Source organism: Gordionus sp. m RMFG-2023, chromosome 1 (assembly GCF_954871325.1).
Source record: "Gordionus sp. m RMFG-2023 chromosome 1, tfGorSpeb1-WG-v2, whole genome shotgun sequence".
NCBI lineage: Eukaryota > Metazoa > Nematomorpha > Gordioida > Chordodea > Parachordodidae > Gordionus > Gordionus sp. m RMFG-2023.
Window position 1 is genome coordinate 50,865,254 of NC_088775.1, and position 18,091 is coordinate 50,883,344.

Genomic DNA, 18,091 nt, shown 5'->3' on the forward strand with positions numbered 1-18,091 from the left:
TACTTTGTATCAATAATATTTTCATATTAAAAACTTATATTTATTACATTCCTTGTGCTTAAACTTTTCTACCAATTTTAGAAGTGTAAAATGTCTTCAGCGGTAAAATTTAATTTTTTTACTTATATATAGCTTATACTTTTAGTTACCTCTTAACCCTAAACCTTTTTTGAATAGTTTGACTGGTAAGAAAGTTATAGTTAAACTAAAGTGGGGTATGGAATACAAAGGTTTCTTGGTGTCACTTGATGGCTATATGAACCTACAAGTTTTCTTAATTTTTTGAACTGTTTTATCATTTTTACTAGTTAGCTAATACAGAAGAGTATATAGATGGACTTTTAAGCGGAAACTTGGGGGAAGTATTAATTAGGTAATCATGATTATAAATATTAATTTATTTTTTTCAAGATGTAATAATGTAATGTATATCAGAGGTTGTGATGAAGAAGAAGCTCTTAAAGAAAAATAGCAATTTTTTATAAATTTATTTGTTTATATCAAAACGATTATTATTTTTTTATTTCATAAATTTTAAATAAAAGTTTTAAAAATCATATGCTCGTTTTTCTTATAAATGTAATTAAATTGTATGTTCCTGAATATAAATTAAACCCATTCTATTTAGATTTGTTTAATGCTATTTATATTTTTTTTATTAGTTATCAAATTTATAGTTAGTGTTAGAAACCATTTAAGTGATCTATCAAAGGATTCAAGTTTTAGTAGTTTTTTTATATTCCCTTGATCTATTTTTTGAGATATTGCATTTTTTTTTACTGATTTCATCTTTTTTGTAATTTTCTATTTTGATGTTCTCATGTTAGAAATATTTTGCTCGAGTATAGATAAATTTTTTATCACTCACTAAGTACGAAGTTTACTAATAGGGAATCAATTAATTTTATTTTGTTTACAAAGCCATACAAATTATTAAAATGCATAAATGATTGGAATTTGTTTGAATAAATTGTAAAATGTTTTTTAAATTTGTATATAATTTGTTTTCAATTGAGATCATTGATAGAATGGATACGATTATGAAAAGTCTTATTTCTACTTTTTAAAGATTAACTCCTATCCTGCACTTTTATTTGTAAGGGCTTAGGATAAGTTTTGATTATTTTTCTAAATTGTGTAAAGTTGGATTTTTTTTTGATATTTAATTTATGATCTAAAATATTTTGAATAATTCAACATTATTCACTCTAAATTAATTATTATCTTTAAAAAATGAGTGGGGATTTCTAAAAAAAAATAAAAATTTCTTTCTATTTTATTTATTAAAATAAGCTTTTTTAGCTAATAATTGTGATTTAAAATTAAATTATTAGCTATAAATATAATATATTATAAAAAAAATCCGGCCATATATTTTAAATCACCATTATTAGCTATAAATATAATATATTATAAAAAAAATCCAGGCTGGGCCTAAAAATATAAAACCCTGCTAGCCATGGCAATAAAAAAAATCCGGCCATATATTTTAAATCACCATTATTAGCTATAAATATAATATATTATAAAAAAAATCCAGGCTGGGCCTAAAAATATAAAACCCTGCTAGCCATAACAAAAAAATTTTAAAAAAAATCTGGGTCGGGTTGTGGTTTTGATATAGTATAAGAATTAATGTTGTTAAAGTAAGTAGTTACTTGGGGTAACTATTTTTTTACTAAAAAATAACTGTAACTAATTATACTTTAAAAATTGTAACTAGTTATAAATCAAGTTTTTTTGAACTTTTCATATGGATTTGGATTTCTACAATAACAATATTTTTGCTTAAAACTAATTATATATAGAACTGATGAGTCTCAATTCAGAAAATATTGTCCTTTTTAACACTTTAAAGAAATTTTTTAGGATTGGATCTTTAAAAAAATACTCCTTTGATCATTACGTAAAATGAAATCAAAGTTAAACTAAATCCTTTTCATTTTTTATAATTCTATCTGGGAAAGTATAAAAAAAATTAATTATATAGATTTTTAGCCAGAAAAATAGGCCCTTATTTTATAAAATAATAAATATAATAATTTTTTCCATCCTTTCTTGTATAATTATTTTTTAAGCTGGTGCCAACTTCTCATTGTTTTTTTTTAAATAATAATACAAAGTATTTAAAAATAATATTTTTCTAATTTTTATATTTAAATCTCACTTCACATTTCAATTTAATTTAATTATTTTTAAAAATTTTCTGAAAATTAAAATATTATATAATGAGTGATAAGGAAGATAAAAGCCTTTTTGGATTAGATATGATATCTTCATAATTACAATCAACACAATATTCGGATCCTTCGTTAACCACTCCTCTACATCGTTAGATATGAAGGAGAGTTTTGTTAAAACTACCACAAGATGCGTAAAAAATGTATTCATCCTTCAAAATAAAACAGAATGTAATCAACAAAAAAAAGGTTTAAACCGGTTCAAAACGGTTTTAAAAATAATTAATTTAAAATTATTAACCTAAATTTAAAATTTTAATTTTCCTGAAGTATATCAAAAACTTAATTCGTTAAAATTAGATATAGCAACTAGATATGATAGGTCCATATTGGGGATCAATATTCAATTTATAAATAACGGAAAAATAAAATTAAGGACTCTATGCATGAAAGTGATTAAAGAACGACACACATCAGAATATCTTAAAAAAATTATTCTAGATGTTGTAAAAGAATATGAAATAAAAATTGAGCAGATTTACACAATAACCACCGATAATGCAGCAAATATGATTAAGTTAATTAAGCTATTAATACTACACGATGAAGAAGTTGATGACCTTAACGATTATTTAATTAATGATGATTTAAATAATAATGATATAGATAATGACGATTTAAATAATAATGATATAATTCATGATGAAAATATAGAACTTTTTAAAATTGAAAATATTAATCTTGCACCAAATGCCAGATCCATATTAATAGGTATTAGATGTGCTTCACATACATTTCAATTAGCAATTAATGATTGTAAAATTCAAATGAAATTGTCATTATAAATAAAGCTAGAAACATCTGCAAAAAAATAAGAAATCAGACAACAATGGCTATTCTCTCAAATTAAATTTGAAAAAACCACTAATAGATTGTTGCACAAGATGGAACTCTATCTATTTAATGTTGGAGAGATTACTAGAGTTAAAAAGCTTTTGCCAAGAAATATCGCTTCAAAGCGATCGCGAAAAATGTTTATCAGAGAATGAATGGAAAATAATTAGTGACATATTAAAAGCTTTATATCCAGCTTATGTTTTGACAAAATATTTACAAAGTGAACAATTGACAATGGGCGATTTTTATGCTGCGTGGATCAAATGTCTCATGCAAACGAGTAAAGTAGACACTCCATTTACCAGACTTTTAGTTTCTACGATGAAAGCACGAGAAATAAATTTCAAAAATGAAGTTTTTTTCTCTGCTATTTATCTCGACCCTAGATATAATGTATTTTTAACTTTTGAAGAAAGAGAGATCGCCAGAAAACATCTTTGTAAAACTTGGATCTTGATACAAAATCTAAATAATCAGAATATTAAATTCTAAATACTATGCCTACGTGTTCGTATTCGAAGGATAATTTAGATGATGATTTTGAAGATTTATTAAAGTCGCATGAAAGTCTTAATAAGAATAATTCTCAGGGCACGAAAATTATAATAAATGTAGAGAAATAGAATATATAATTCGGTCATTTGATAATATAGAGAGATTAGAAAAAGATACTAATCTTTTGAATTATTGGGAAAATGTAAAGAATAGTATGCTAGAACTTTATAAGTTAGCTATAACTGTGCTAGCGGTTCCAGCTGCACAGGTCTTCCTAGAAAGAGCATTTTTAAGCCTTAAGTTTATACTCTCTGCCCAGAGAACTAAATTAAATCCTGAAATATTAGAAAATATTTTAGTTATCAGTTCATATTCTCTTTTTAAACCTAAATAGTATAGTATACATATTATTTTATTCATTATTGTATTTACGCATGTTTGTTTTTATCTTATTTATTTATAAAATAAAAAAAAACTAATTTGTCTAATTTATATTTCCTAAATTTAATAAAAATATCTATTAGATTATCATGGATAAATTAAATAAGAAATTATAAACTAAAAAGATTTTTCTTTAAAATTAATATATACATGGTTAATGATTAATTTTTTTTAAAATTAAATTTATAAAAACCGGAACAAAGTTTTGTATACATGTTAAATTAATATTTCAGTGAAAGTGTACTATGGAAAAGTGACAATTGTCATAATCGTTATTTTTTAACTTTTTTTAAAGTAAATGGGTAAAAATATGTTTTGTAAACATGTTAAATTAAAATTTCAGTTTAGATATGTTTTATATTTTTAAGTCACTAACAGTAATATCAACAATAAAATTCCTAAATATGCTTTTATTTATATATTCAAAATTAATGATGAGATATTTTCCTGCAAATCGTCATTCCTTGATTTGTATAAATTCAAGATTTTATTAATAAAACATTAATCACTTTAAATGATAATAAATTCCACTATTATGATTATACTTTATTCTTCATAACATCCGGAAATGTTTTTTTTAATATAATTTATAATAGTTAGCCAATATAAGATTAATATTTTTTTTCCTAAAATGTTAACTACGAAATATATTTAAATATAGAATCCTGCATCGGTTATTTGTATATCAACTAACTATAATATCTTTAACTTATTTATTTCAATTCTGTGAACGATCTGAAATTACAAGTTAGAGCTACTATTGAAATTTAAATCTATCAAAGTATTAAATAGCTTTTCAAAAATGAATATAATTACGAAATTAATTTTAGCATTTTCAAAGTTAGCCTTCATATTAATAATTATTTTAAACAATTACTAAGATTATACACCAAACATTCTAAGTTTATCTAAGTTTTTTTAGAAAAATGAAGGCCATTAGATAATTTTTTTTGCTATATTTTATTGAATTATGCTAGGCTCTCTCTTAGAAGGCCTTTGGTTAATTTATGTTTTAAATTTTCCTCGGGTTTATAATCTTTTTTTAAAATATTTCTCACAAATTTTATAAGGACATTATTTTTATTCATTTTTTTATAATTTTGTTACATCATATACGCACTTTTAGTTATTTGATAGGGGTAAATTCTTAACATGTTTACAAAACATATTTTTACCCATTTACTTTAAAAAAAGCTTAAAAATAACGATTATGACAATTGTCACTTTTCCATAGTACACTTTCACTGAAATATTAATTTAATATGTTTACAAAACATATTTTTACCCATTTACTTTAAAAAAAGTTCAAAAATAACGATTATGACAATTGTCACTTTTCTATAGTACACTTTCACTGAAATATTTATTTAACATGTTTACAAAACACACTTTTACCCATTTACTTAAAAAAAAGTTCAAAAATAACGATTATGACAATTGTCACTTTTCTATAGTACACTTTCACTGAAATATTAATTTAACATGTTTACAAAACATATTTTTACCCATTTACTATAAAAAAAACTCAAAAAAGTTCAAAAATAACGATTATGACAATTGTCACTTTTCTATAGTACACTTTCACTGAAATATTAATTTAACATATTTAAAAAACATATTTTTATCTTTGCTTTAAAAAAACTCAAAAAAGTTCAAAAATAACGATTATGACAATTGACACTTTTCTATAGTACACTTTCACTGAAATATTAATTTAACATGTTTACAAAACATATTTTTACCCATTTACTTTAAAAAAACTTAAAAAAGTTCAAAAATAACGATTATGACTATTGTCACTTTTCTATAGTACACTTTCACTGAAATATTAATTTAATGTTTACAAAACATATTTTTACCCATTTACTTTAAAAAAAGTTCAAAAATAACGATTATGACAATTGTCACTTTTCTATAGTACACTTTCACTGAAATATTAATTTAACATGTTTACAAAACATATTTTTACCCATTTACTTTAAAAAAACTTAAAAAAGTTCAAAAATAACGATTATGAGTATTGTAACTTTTCTATAGTACACTTTCACTGAAATATTAATTTAACATGTTTACAAAACATATTTTTACCCATTTACTTTAAAAAAAGTTCACAAATAACGATTATGACAATTGTCACTTTTCTATAGTACACTTTCACTGAAATATTAATTTAACATGTTTACAAAACATATTTTTACCCATTTACTTTAAAAAAACTTAAAAAAGTACAAAAATAACGATTATGACAATTGTCACTTTTCCATAGTACACTTTCACTGAAATATTAATTTAATATGTTTACAAAACATATTTTTACCCATTTACTTTAAAAAAAGTTCACAAATAACGATTATGACAATTGTCACTTTTCTATAGTACACTTTCACTGAAATATTAATTTAACATGTTTACAAAACATATTTTTACCCATTTACTTTAAAAAAAGTTCACAAATAACGATTATGACAATTGTCACTTTTCTATAGTACACTTTCACTGAAATATTAATTTAACATGTTTACAAAACACACTTTTACCCATTTACTTAAAAAAAAGTTTAAAAATAATTTATGACAATCACTTTTCTATAGTACACTTTCACTGAAATATTAATTTAACATGTTTACAAAACATATTTTTACCCATTTACTATAAAAAAAACTCAAAAAAGTTCAAAAATAACGATTATGACAATTGTCACTTTTCTATAGTACACTTTCACTGAAATATTAATTTAACATATTTAAAAAACATATTTTTATCTTTGCTTTAAAAAACTCAAAAAAGTTCAAAAATAACGATTATGACAATTGACACTTTTCTATAGTACACTTTCACTGAAATATTAATTTAACATGTTTACAAAACATATTTTTACCCATTTACTTTAAAAAAACTTAAAAAAGTTCAAAAATAACGATTATGACTATTGTCACTTTTCTATAGTACACTTTCACTGAAATATTAATTTAATGTTTACAAAACATATTTTTACCCATTTACTTTAAAAAAAGTTCAAAAATAACGATTATGACAATTGTCACTTTTCTATAGTACACTTTCACTGAAATATTAATTTAACATGTTTACAAAACATATTTTTACCCATTTACTTTAAAAAAACTTAAAAAAGTTCAAAAATAACGATTATGAGTATTGTAACTTTTCTATAGTACACTTTCACTGAAATATTAATTTAACATGTTTACAAAACATATTTTTACCCATTTACTTTAAAAAAACTTAAAAAAGTACAAAAATAACGATTATGACAATTGTCACTTTTCCATAGTACACTTTCACTGAAATATTAATTTAATATGTTTACAAAACATATTTTTACCCATTTACTTTAAAAAAAGTTCACAAATAACGATTATGACAATTGTCACTTTTCTATAGTACACTTTCACTGAAATATTAATTTAACATGTTTACAAAACATATTTTTACCCATTTACTTTAAAAAAAGTTCACAAATAACGATTATGACATTTGTCACTTTTCTATAGTACACTTTCACTGAAATATTAATTTAACATGTTTACAAAACACACTTTTACCCATTTACTTAAAAAAAAGTTTAAAAATAATTTATGACAATCACTTTTCTATAGTACACTTTCACTGAAATATTAATTTAACATGTTTACAAAACATATTTTTACCCATTTACTATAAAAAAAACTTAAAAAAGTTCAAAAATAACGATTATGACTATTGTCACTTTTCTATAGTACACTTTCACTGTATTAATTTAACATATTTTTATCTATTTGCTTTAAAAAAACTCAAAAAAGTTCAAAAATAACGATTATGACAATTGTCACTTTTCTATAGTACACTTTCACTGAAATATTTATTTAACATATTTAAAAAACATATTTTTATCTATTTGATTTAAAAAAACTCAAAAAAGTTCAAAAATAACGATTATGACAATTGTCACTTTTCCATAGTGCACTTTCACTGAAATATTAATTTAACATGTTTACAAAATATATTTTTACCCATTTACTTTTAAAAATCTAAAAAAAGTTTAAAAATAACGATTATGACAATTGTCACTTTTCCATAGTACACTTTCAGTGAAATATTAATTTAACATGTTTACAAAACATATTTTTACCCATTTACTTTAAAAAAACTTAAAAAGGTTCAAAAATAACGATTATGACATTTGTCACTATTACCTAAAAAATTATCTATCAAAATATATATAATAGATAAAATTACGTAAAATATAAATATATAATAATCATTTTTCAAATATATATTAAAAAATATCAATCAAAAAAATACATTTAAAAAAATTTATTAAAAAAATTTATTAAAAAAATATATTAAAAAATATCAATCAAAAAATATCAATCAAATAATATCAATCAAAAAATATCAATCAAAAAATATCAATCAAAAAATATCAAACAAAAATATATATTTAAAATATTTATTTAAAAAATCATATAACACAAAAAAAAATATCAATCAAAAATATATATTTTTTTATTAAAAAAACATATAACACAAAAAATAAAAAAAAGTAGCGATTAAAAAGAAAAATATCAATCAAAAAATATATTGTAACAAATTAAAATATATTTTAAAAAAAATATCAATCAAAAAATATAAACAAATTAAAATATATTTAAAATTAAAATATATTTAAAATTAAAATATATTTAAAATTAAAATATAATATTAATCTTAAAAAATTATTAATAATAACGAAAAAATTATTAATAATATAATATTACAAAAATTACACATTGCCTGATTTAACCCGGCAATGTGCACATTGCCGAAATAACAAAATTACCCTGCCTACCACTACCTCACATTGCCGAAAATATTAAGGCAATCTATACATTGCCGAATATTACACATTGCCGCTAACATATACACTAACTAATAAAGATATAAAATTTTAATTCTCAACTCAGCTTACTTCATGAGATATGGGCATCTTTAGAAACGCGGAAATAACAAAATACACTATATTTAATTTTAAATATCTCAAAAGGTAATTAAGCTAAATACATGATTTAAATTTTATTAAATAGCTCTTTAATATGACATAAAATTTATTTTATTGAAAAAAAGTCTATTACCAAAAACCGGAAACGCTATAAAAGAAAAATTGCTCTTTTTTTTCTTTTAAATTTTTTTTATAGATAGACATTATACTTCTTAATATTTGTACAAAATCCTAGATTGGAACGAGTACTGAGCCAAAAGTTATTACACTTTACATATAAGTAGTATAGCTTAAATCCTATATTATACCAAATGTAATTTACGAAACAATAAAAAGAAAATTCGTTTGGGATCGGGCCGGATATATTTTTTTATAAATCTTTCTTACCGTGTTAGAAAAATTAGGCCCTATGCAGATCACTAGTAGACATTAATCATTATAATGGTTGTAGAGGTTTACAAAGTTTTTTTTTTATACTGTAACAGCTCCATCAGAAAAATAAAATCTTATCAATCTTTCTTTCAAAAATAGAATTAATTTTATTTAAAATAAATGAAAGGAACAAGTATTGTGTTTGAGACAATCTGGTATAATCACTTAACTTAAATGTTTGATGATATCGCCTTCGCGGTAATAAAATGGATGAAGTGTTGCCTGATTATTAGTCCAATGGAAACATTGAGCGTGATCTTGAACTACAAAAGAGTAGTTCTCTGCAAAATCGGATATTATTAGATATTCCCCATCCTTCAAATTCGATTTTAATTACTTAAAAAATAAAGATTGTTTCGAAGAAATAAATGCATGAGGAATTAAACTATTTAATTTTTCAATCAAATACTCCACAAATTCGTTAGCGGACTTTGTTAAAGTTTCGAGCGTAGTATTGGTAGCCGCCAACCATTGTTTAAATGTTATATAATCTATGACATTATTATCAAATAATAAGTGTAGTCTTTCTTTAAGTTCCAAAGTGACGGGACACATTAGCCATTTCCTTAAGTAACAGCAAGGCTGGGCTGGATTGCATAGATTTTGTGCAATGTAGTGTTTATAATCTTTTAAGGGAGAAAATGGAAAGTTATGCTGGTTTACAATTAACTTATCGAATTTACCACCAATTAAAATTAACTTCAAATTTTGATGAAATGTGCAGATGTACATTGTATGCGTTCCAGATCCGCCTGCTAAAATACAGTTTTTTGGTCTCATGATAGCAAACTTGCTAAAATCTATCTTTATATTACTGTTTATTTCTTTAAAATTGGTAAATAATTCTTTTATATTACATAAAACTAATCTCTTTTGCATTTGGTTCTTTTTTTCCATTTACTTTCATTGATATAAAATTATTCATACCTGGCCTGGCATAAGTCTGCTGTTTTCATCAGAATTATAAAATTCTATTACTTTATTTGCAACATCATTTGGAATTATTCTACTTGGTTTTATGCGTTATATTTAAAATAATACAATACAATTTGGTAAATGTTGTTTTGAGTTTTTTAACATTTAATAAATGCAAAATAATCAGATTTTTTAGGATTCTAGTTTTAATACTATTCACATATATTGCCCACTTTTTTTAAAAAATAATTTATTTGGTACAATATAGGATTTAAGCCATACTACTTATATTTAAAGTGTAATAACTTTTGGCCCAATACTCGTCCCAATCTAGGATTATGTACAAATATTAAGAAGTATAATGTCTATCTGTAAAAAAAATTTTAAAAAAAGAGCAATTTTTATTTTATAGCCATTTCCGGTTTTCTATTTCCGATTTTTGGTAATAGACTTTTTTTCGATAAAATAAATTTTATGTCATATTAAAGAGCTATGTTAGATCTATTTAATAAAATTTAAATCATGTCTTTAGCTTAATTATCTTTTGAGATATTTAAAATTAAATATAGTGTATTTTGTTATTTCCGCGTTTCTAAAGATGGCCATATTTAATGAAGTAAGCTGAGTTGAGAATTAAAATTTTATATTTTTACTAGTTAGTGTATATACTTGAATCTTCAGTTGATTTAATATGGAATACAACAGTACAATTTCCACAAATAATAATTTATTCCTATAAATTATATTTTTCTAAATTTTAATTTTAGCTAATTTAATATCAAAAACATCTACTCTCACAACATGAATGTGATGTCGGTAAGAAGAAATCTTTAATTCATAAAAATTTAAAATTAAATCAGCTGATATTAAGAAGGTCGGAGAAAATTGACTCGCCAGCTCAGGAGGTGGCTCAGCAAATAAATAAAAAAGCGAATGTTAAAAAAAATAAGAATAATGAAGGCGTGGAAAAAATTTAATCACTAATTTGTAACTCTTATTTGAACTGAATAATATTTTACTTTTTGCAAGTCTGATTCATTTTTTATATGTTTTTTTATCGCATAATTTAATTTTTAATTATTATTTTATATTATTTATGCATATAAAACCACGCTATAAATGGAAAAAAACAGACAAATTTAGAATTTGTAAATAATTTAAACATACAATTACAAATAAAAAAGAGGAATTATTATTTAAAAAAATAGGAGAGGAACCAAAGGACTGATATACAGACAGACTAAATAAAAAAAATTTAAATAAAATATTATAATGGATTCCAGTTTTTCTTTAGATGAATATTCTACCTCACACTCACAGCATCAGAAAATTACAGGGATAGAGGTATATATGTTTATAAATTTTTGTCACTCGAAGATTAGTTTTTCTTTAAAAGTAGTTACATTTTTTTTAAATTTGTAATCTTAAACGGGACATATTTTTTATTGTTAATTAAAATTATTTAGATTTCGCTAAGTAAATTTGAATCTGTTTATTATTTTATTAAATCAACTAGCAATCCTGATCCTGTTTATATTTAATTCAGGTTTTAACAATTTAAATATCGCCCAATAGGCTAATTGGCTCAGCATCCGAGTAATGAATATTTTTATTCTATCTTTCATAAATTTTGAGGAATATAAATATCTTTTTTTAATTTTAATGATTATCTTTCAAAAACATTCATGAAGAAAAAGTAAATTATTTTAGTATGCTTGAAAATGAACTAATGCTTTATTTGGGGTATTACTTAATACTTCATTACTAAAAGGCAATTAATAGTAATCAATCAAAATTTGATTATATAATAAAAATAATTTTCAGAAACATTTTTTTTAAATATACACAAATCTATTTTTTAATAAATAAAAATTTGAGATTAAATATCAAATTATAATTCTATTTTTACTTAATATTATTGGGAACAAAAAATATTTACTAGTTTATTACAACTCAAATTTTATTTTACATTGCTGGTGTTATTCATCAAAATCTTTTCATTTTTGGTATATATGTGTACACTTAGGTGTTAAGCATTATCCTAAAAATTTTTTGAAAATATTATGATTTGACCGAATGCCGAGCTCAAAATCGACCACTTACTAAATATTCGATCAACCAAATTTGCTAGTAGTAATAATTGAAAAATGTTCATTTTTGTTTTATATATCTATAAATACGTGAAAAATATATCGAAAAATATTTTAAAAATATCGTGATTTGACCGATAACCGATTTGAAACCGAAATACTGCATTGCTGGCTATCCATGGAAAATTATTTATTTTTGGTTTATTGTACATTTAGGTGTTCAATATCTTAAAAAATATTTTGAAACCGAATGCCGAGCACAAACCTAGGGTTTTGAACCTTTAAGGATAGCAGTTTAAAATTTTATAAATGTTTTGTTCCATTTTGGTTTTTTTTGAAAAAATTCATATCAGTTCGGTTTATAATTTATAACGGTTCGTTTCGGTCTGTTCCGGTTTTTATAAATTTGATGTTTAAAAAAAATTAATCATATTATACCATATATATTAATCTTAGAGAAAAATCTTTTTAATTTATATTCTTATTTTTATTTAATCTAACCATGATAATCTAATAGATATTTTTATTAAACTTAGTAAATATAAATTAGACAAATTAATACTTTTTATAGATAAAAACAAACATGCGCAAATACAATGAGGAATAAAATAACGTATAAATAGCAATTTATACTATTTATTTTAGTTCCTGCGCACAGAGTATAAACTTAAAGCTAAAAAATGCTTCTTCTACGGATGCCTGCGTAGCTGGAACTGCTAGCACAGTTATAGCTAACTTATAATATTTTGTCATACTATTCTTTACATTTTCTCAATAATAGATTAGAATCTTTTTTTAATCTCTCTATATTATCAAATGACCGAACGACTTTACATCTAAATTATCTTTCGAATGTGAACACGTATGCATAGTATCTAGAAATTATTTAAATTTTGTGTTAAGTTCCAAGTTTTAGAAAGATGTTTATCTCTTTTTCTTCAAATGTTAAAAATACATTATATATTGAGTCAAGATGTATAGCTGAACAAAAGACGCCATTTTTCAAATTTATGTCTCATGTTTTTATCGTAGAAACTAAAAGCCTGGCAAATGGGGTGTCTACTTCTCGTTTGCATGATACATTTAATCCACGCGGCCTAAAAATCATCCATTATCATTGTTCACTTTGTTTATATTTTGTCAAAATATAAGCTGGATATAAAGCTTTTAATATATCGCTAATTATTTTCCATTCATTCTCTGTTATATATTTTTCGCGATCATATCTTTGTAGCGATATTTCTTGGCAAATGTTTAACTCTAGTAATCTCCCCAACATTAAATAGATTGAGTTCCATCTTGTAAAACAATCTATTAGAATAGCCATTGTTGTGGAATTTCTTGCTTTATTTATAATGACAATTTCATTTGAATTATTAATGCAAACATTAATTGAGAGATATGGCGCGTCGGCCTTCTCTAATGGTCGCAACGGGGTGGAAGCCCTTATCCACAGGAGCACCTGATCGATTGAGGGAAAGCCCTCCACATCGATATCGTGAAGGATGTTATGCCGTTCATCTAGTATCCATTCTCTACTTGGTCTGTCGGCTTTCCGATGCTATATATGTGAGATTTCTTGCCAGATGTACACATCGATGGAATCCTATAGACTGTGACAAGGATTTCGCACGTGGGGGATCGAGGCCTTTCTTATAATTTTATAAGCTACCTGGCTATCAGTGACGATCGAAGGTACTGAGTTTTATTTGTTAATGCCGTATTTGCAGCTACCCATATTGCGAGGAGTTTCTTCTGGTTTATGTGCGGGGCTGCATATTTGGGGATACCAAGGGACAACTTAGCTTCTTCAAACGTGAAGGACGCCTTCTCCACAAAGCCATCTGCGATGCTGAAGTGTGTATCTGAGGCGTCGACATGGATTATTGAGTTGATGGGGAAGGTGATGGGAAACCGTTCCATAAGGGCGGTAATCGCGGCCACTGCCTTGGGGTAAGCTCTTATATAATCTATAGGCGGGGTTCCATCGGTTTCCAAAATGGTGTGATAGTACGGTGTAAAGACCCTGGATAATCCCGTAATTGAATATGTGTAATGGTTTAGTATCTCTAGGACTTCAAGTGCGATGTCTTTTTCGAAAGCCATGGACTGCAAGTGTGCTTATATAAGATTAATTGGCAGAATCGTAGCCTCTTTTTGTTCTCTGGGTCCACTGTGGCTGTGTTAGATTCGAAGTCGATATCTATTCCTAAGTATCTGATCTTTCCCGTAGGGATGGTTACTGACTTTGTGTAATTTACGGTAAGTCCCCATAGTGTTGTCATGCTGAGGAAAGCAATGGTGTCTTCAAAGATTACGTGTTCGTCTGCCTGGAAGATGATAACGTCGTCCAGATACACTGAAAAGTTTTCTTTTCTCACAGATTTGTTACATAGGTCCAGCACTATATATTGGAGTGGGTAAGGAGAAAATCCTGCACCCATTGAGAGCGTTTTGTACTTATATTTCGCAGTTGCTGTCGCTAATCCAAAAATCTCCGCCGACTTTGCGCCAAAAGAATAGAGTAGAACGCCGATTTGAGGTCAATTTTTGTAGCTTTCCTTGCACTGGCCAGCATAGGCGCAATCATTTGGATGGTTTTCAGTCTGAAAGAGTACTTTATGAAGTTCTTGGAGACGTTAGAGAAGTCGGAGATGACCCTAGGTATGCCGTCTTGTTTGGGGATCAAGAAGAGCGGGGAACAGAATGCGGTATCCGTTTGTTCAATAACACCGGCCATCAATTTATTGATTATTGGAAGATATTTGGACGCCAACATGATAAATCGCTTCCTAAAATTGCCTCCATGGTCTGCTATCGCTTGATTATCCTATTTCGGGCAAAACCCTCTCAGCGCAACCTTTCGGTTAATGGGAATTGCAACGGGTGGGGACGCAAGGAGACAGAGGATAGATCAAGTCTGGCATCTAAGTTCAGAACTGTCGCGTCTGTGGTATCTATTCCCATTAGTCTGAGTGTGGAATCTTCCCATCGTGGCGCTTTCGACCGTCAGAAGGAGGCAAGACCGTCCAGACGTATGGTAAGATCCTGTCAAAAACGTTCGGCAAAATGATGGGCTCTCCATCATGGTCAAAATGCTCTATGATTGGTAGATCCGCGGACCAAGTGTCACTGCCATCCTGATCGATATCGTTTCCTTCTTGCGACTCGTCTTCAGGCGCCTGTCCTGGCAAAAAATTTTGACGCCTGATATCTCGGACCACCCAAGGCACTAAAGCCGCTGCTATACCCAATTCCCGCGCTGATGGGGGCAAAGTGAGGATATTTACGGTTTGGCTTCCCTCCTCGCTTAATGCTAGTGGTCTTACCTGTAGCGGCGATTATCGTGGGCTCCTTGTTGTCGGTGGTAATGATCTTGTCTCTGCCAGATGACCCCGGTTTTCGTCCACCACCGGAAACTGGAGTTGTTCGAAAGGGCTGTTGAGAGGCTCTGGGTGCTAGACCGCCGACGAATTTGCAAAGATTGTTTTGGGATTCATATTTTATTTGATCCCACGCCCATGCAACCGACTTGGCATATATTTGAGCTTTGGCGGCCAGATCCCGGAGGTATTTCAAAGATAAATGAATACTCATTTCTCTTACATATACTTTGAGGGAGGGAATTCGAATATGTACCTGCCTTTGAGCTTGAAGCCGGGCATCCAAATGGCGTTAAAAAAATGCTTTGCAAATCTGATAAGCTTATTCTTGTCAGTTTCTGCTAGTATTTTTAGGGTAAGAATTTCTTCATCCGTAAGAATAAACTCAATAGTCTCTTTGATGAGATCGACGGGAATTATTTCCACGGATTGCCGAATGAAGAAATTTTTGGGATCCCTATAGAAGGAGCGCATATTGAACATAGAGGGATTGCCAATCGTTGTGGTCTTCGGCGCGGGTGTAGGCGACAGGGATATAATTAATCCGGATAGTTACCTATCCTCTTTATCTTTTTGCGCGTTGTAGAGAGCGATAAGTTTCGCTAATTGACTTGCTGTGGCATCCAATTTGGTGTTGATATTGGTGATTTCACCTCCAGTATTACGCAGTCTCTCGTTAACGGTATTGCGAATGTCTTCTATGTCTGCTTTGGATGCGTTTTCCGCCATTGATTTATTCGAAGATCTGGTTACAACCGTTTTGGAAAATTTTTGGAATTAAATATGGTTTATTAACCGTGGGTTCATTGAAATTCAGGATGGTATATCCCTGATGTCAATGATGTAAGGATATTTAATATAAAAATTAGTAAAAAGTAAATATGATATCCTTACGCTGCCTTATAGTCATTGGCCCGATTTCAAATCGGTTATCGGTCAAATCACAATATTTTTAAAATAATTTTTGGAATAATGTTTTACAAGTATTTATAGATACATAAAACAAAATGAACATTTTCCATTTGATATTAATAGCAAATTTGGTCGATCGAATATTTAGTAAGTGGCCTGTTTTGAGCTTGGATTTCGGTCAAATCATAATATTTTCAAAATATTTTTTAGGATAACGCTTAACACGTTAATGTACACGTATAAAACAAAAATAATTATTAACCTAAATTGGAAATTTTTATTTTAGACCCAATAGTTATAGGATTGGGTGGAAATCTAACTATCAATTCGGAAAATATATGCAATAATATTTTTGATTTTTTGCAAAATATAATACCAAAAACTTATTTCGTTAAAATTAGATATAGTAAATAGATATAAGAGGTCCATATTGAGGATCAACATTCAATTTATAAATAACGGAAAAATAAAATTAAAAACTCTATGCATGAAAGAGATAAAAGGACGACACTCAACAGAATACCTTAAAAAAATTATTCTAGATGTTCTAAAGATTTGAAATAAGAATTGAACAAATTTACACGAAAACCATCGATAATGCAGCAAATATGATTAAATTAATTAAGCTATTAATACATCACGATGAAGAAGATAATAGTCTTAACGATTATTTAAATAATAATGATATTTTAAATAATAACATTGATATAATTGATGATGAAAATTAAGAACCTTTTAACATTGTAAATATTAATCTTGTACCTAATACCAGTGTCACAACGACAAGATTGTCATTGTGCATCAAAACCTAAATATAAAAATAGAAAACAAATATATATATAAAAAGGAAATTAATAATAATTAGGAATCACGAAATCATAAAATCAACTTTAATTCTTTATTCAAAATTATAATAGTAAAAATCATAAAAAAATAAAATAAAATTAAAATTAAATTAAAAAAGTTAATAATTTAAAAAAACATCAAAGATTATTTATATCATAAAAATTTGCCTTTTTATACTCTTTTCAATCTTTTTATAACTAATCATAACTATTCAAATATAATCTTTTTATCACGCGTTATAACAATAAATCCACAAAAATTCTTTATGCAAATTACATATAAAGTACAACAAAATCCAAAAGAAATCTTTATGCAAATTAAATCTAACATTTACAACAACCAGATTCATATTAATGGGTATTAGATGTGCCTCACTGATCCCACGATGTTTGATAAAACGCTGGAACTCACGGAGGACGTCGATACGGTCGCCTCGGAAGAGATGTTAGTCAACGAGGAACACAACGGTCCTGAGGAACATCACTCCCCACTCCTGCCATAAACACCTTATCTATATTATTT

The 18,091-nt window shown here is 26.6% G+C and overlaps 1 protein-coding gene across 1 annotated transcript; it reads left to right on the plus strand.

The window, feature by feature from the left end:
• Positions 1-38: 38 nt before the first annotated feature.
• LOC135931601 (small nuclear ribonucleoprotein F-like) lies at positions 39-566 on the plus strand. Its single transcript, XM_065468836.1, has 4 exons — positions 39-102; positions 146-268; positions 309-373; positions 412-566. The coding sequence occupies exons 1-4, from the start codon at positions 91-93 to the stop codon at positions 470-472; spliced, it is 261 nt and encodes an 86-aa protein (XP_065324908.1). The 5' UTR covers positions 39-90; the 3' UTR covers positions 473-566.
• The last annotated feature ends 17,525 nt before the right edge of the window (positions 567-18,091 follow it).

Bases quoted from the DNA above. Each gene is read 5' to 3' on its own strand.
- LOC135931601 (XM_065468836.1), top strand. The intron at 269-308 runs GTTTTCTTAATT...CATTTTTACTAG, and splicing joins ATGGCTATATGAACCTACAA to TTAGCTAATACAGAAGAGTA. The intron at 374-411 runs GTAATCATGATT...ATTTTTTTCAAG, and splicing joins TTGGGGGAAGTATTAATTAG to ATGTAATAATGTAATGTATA.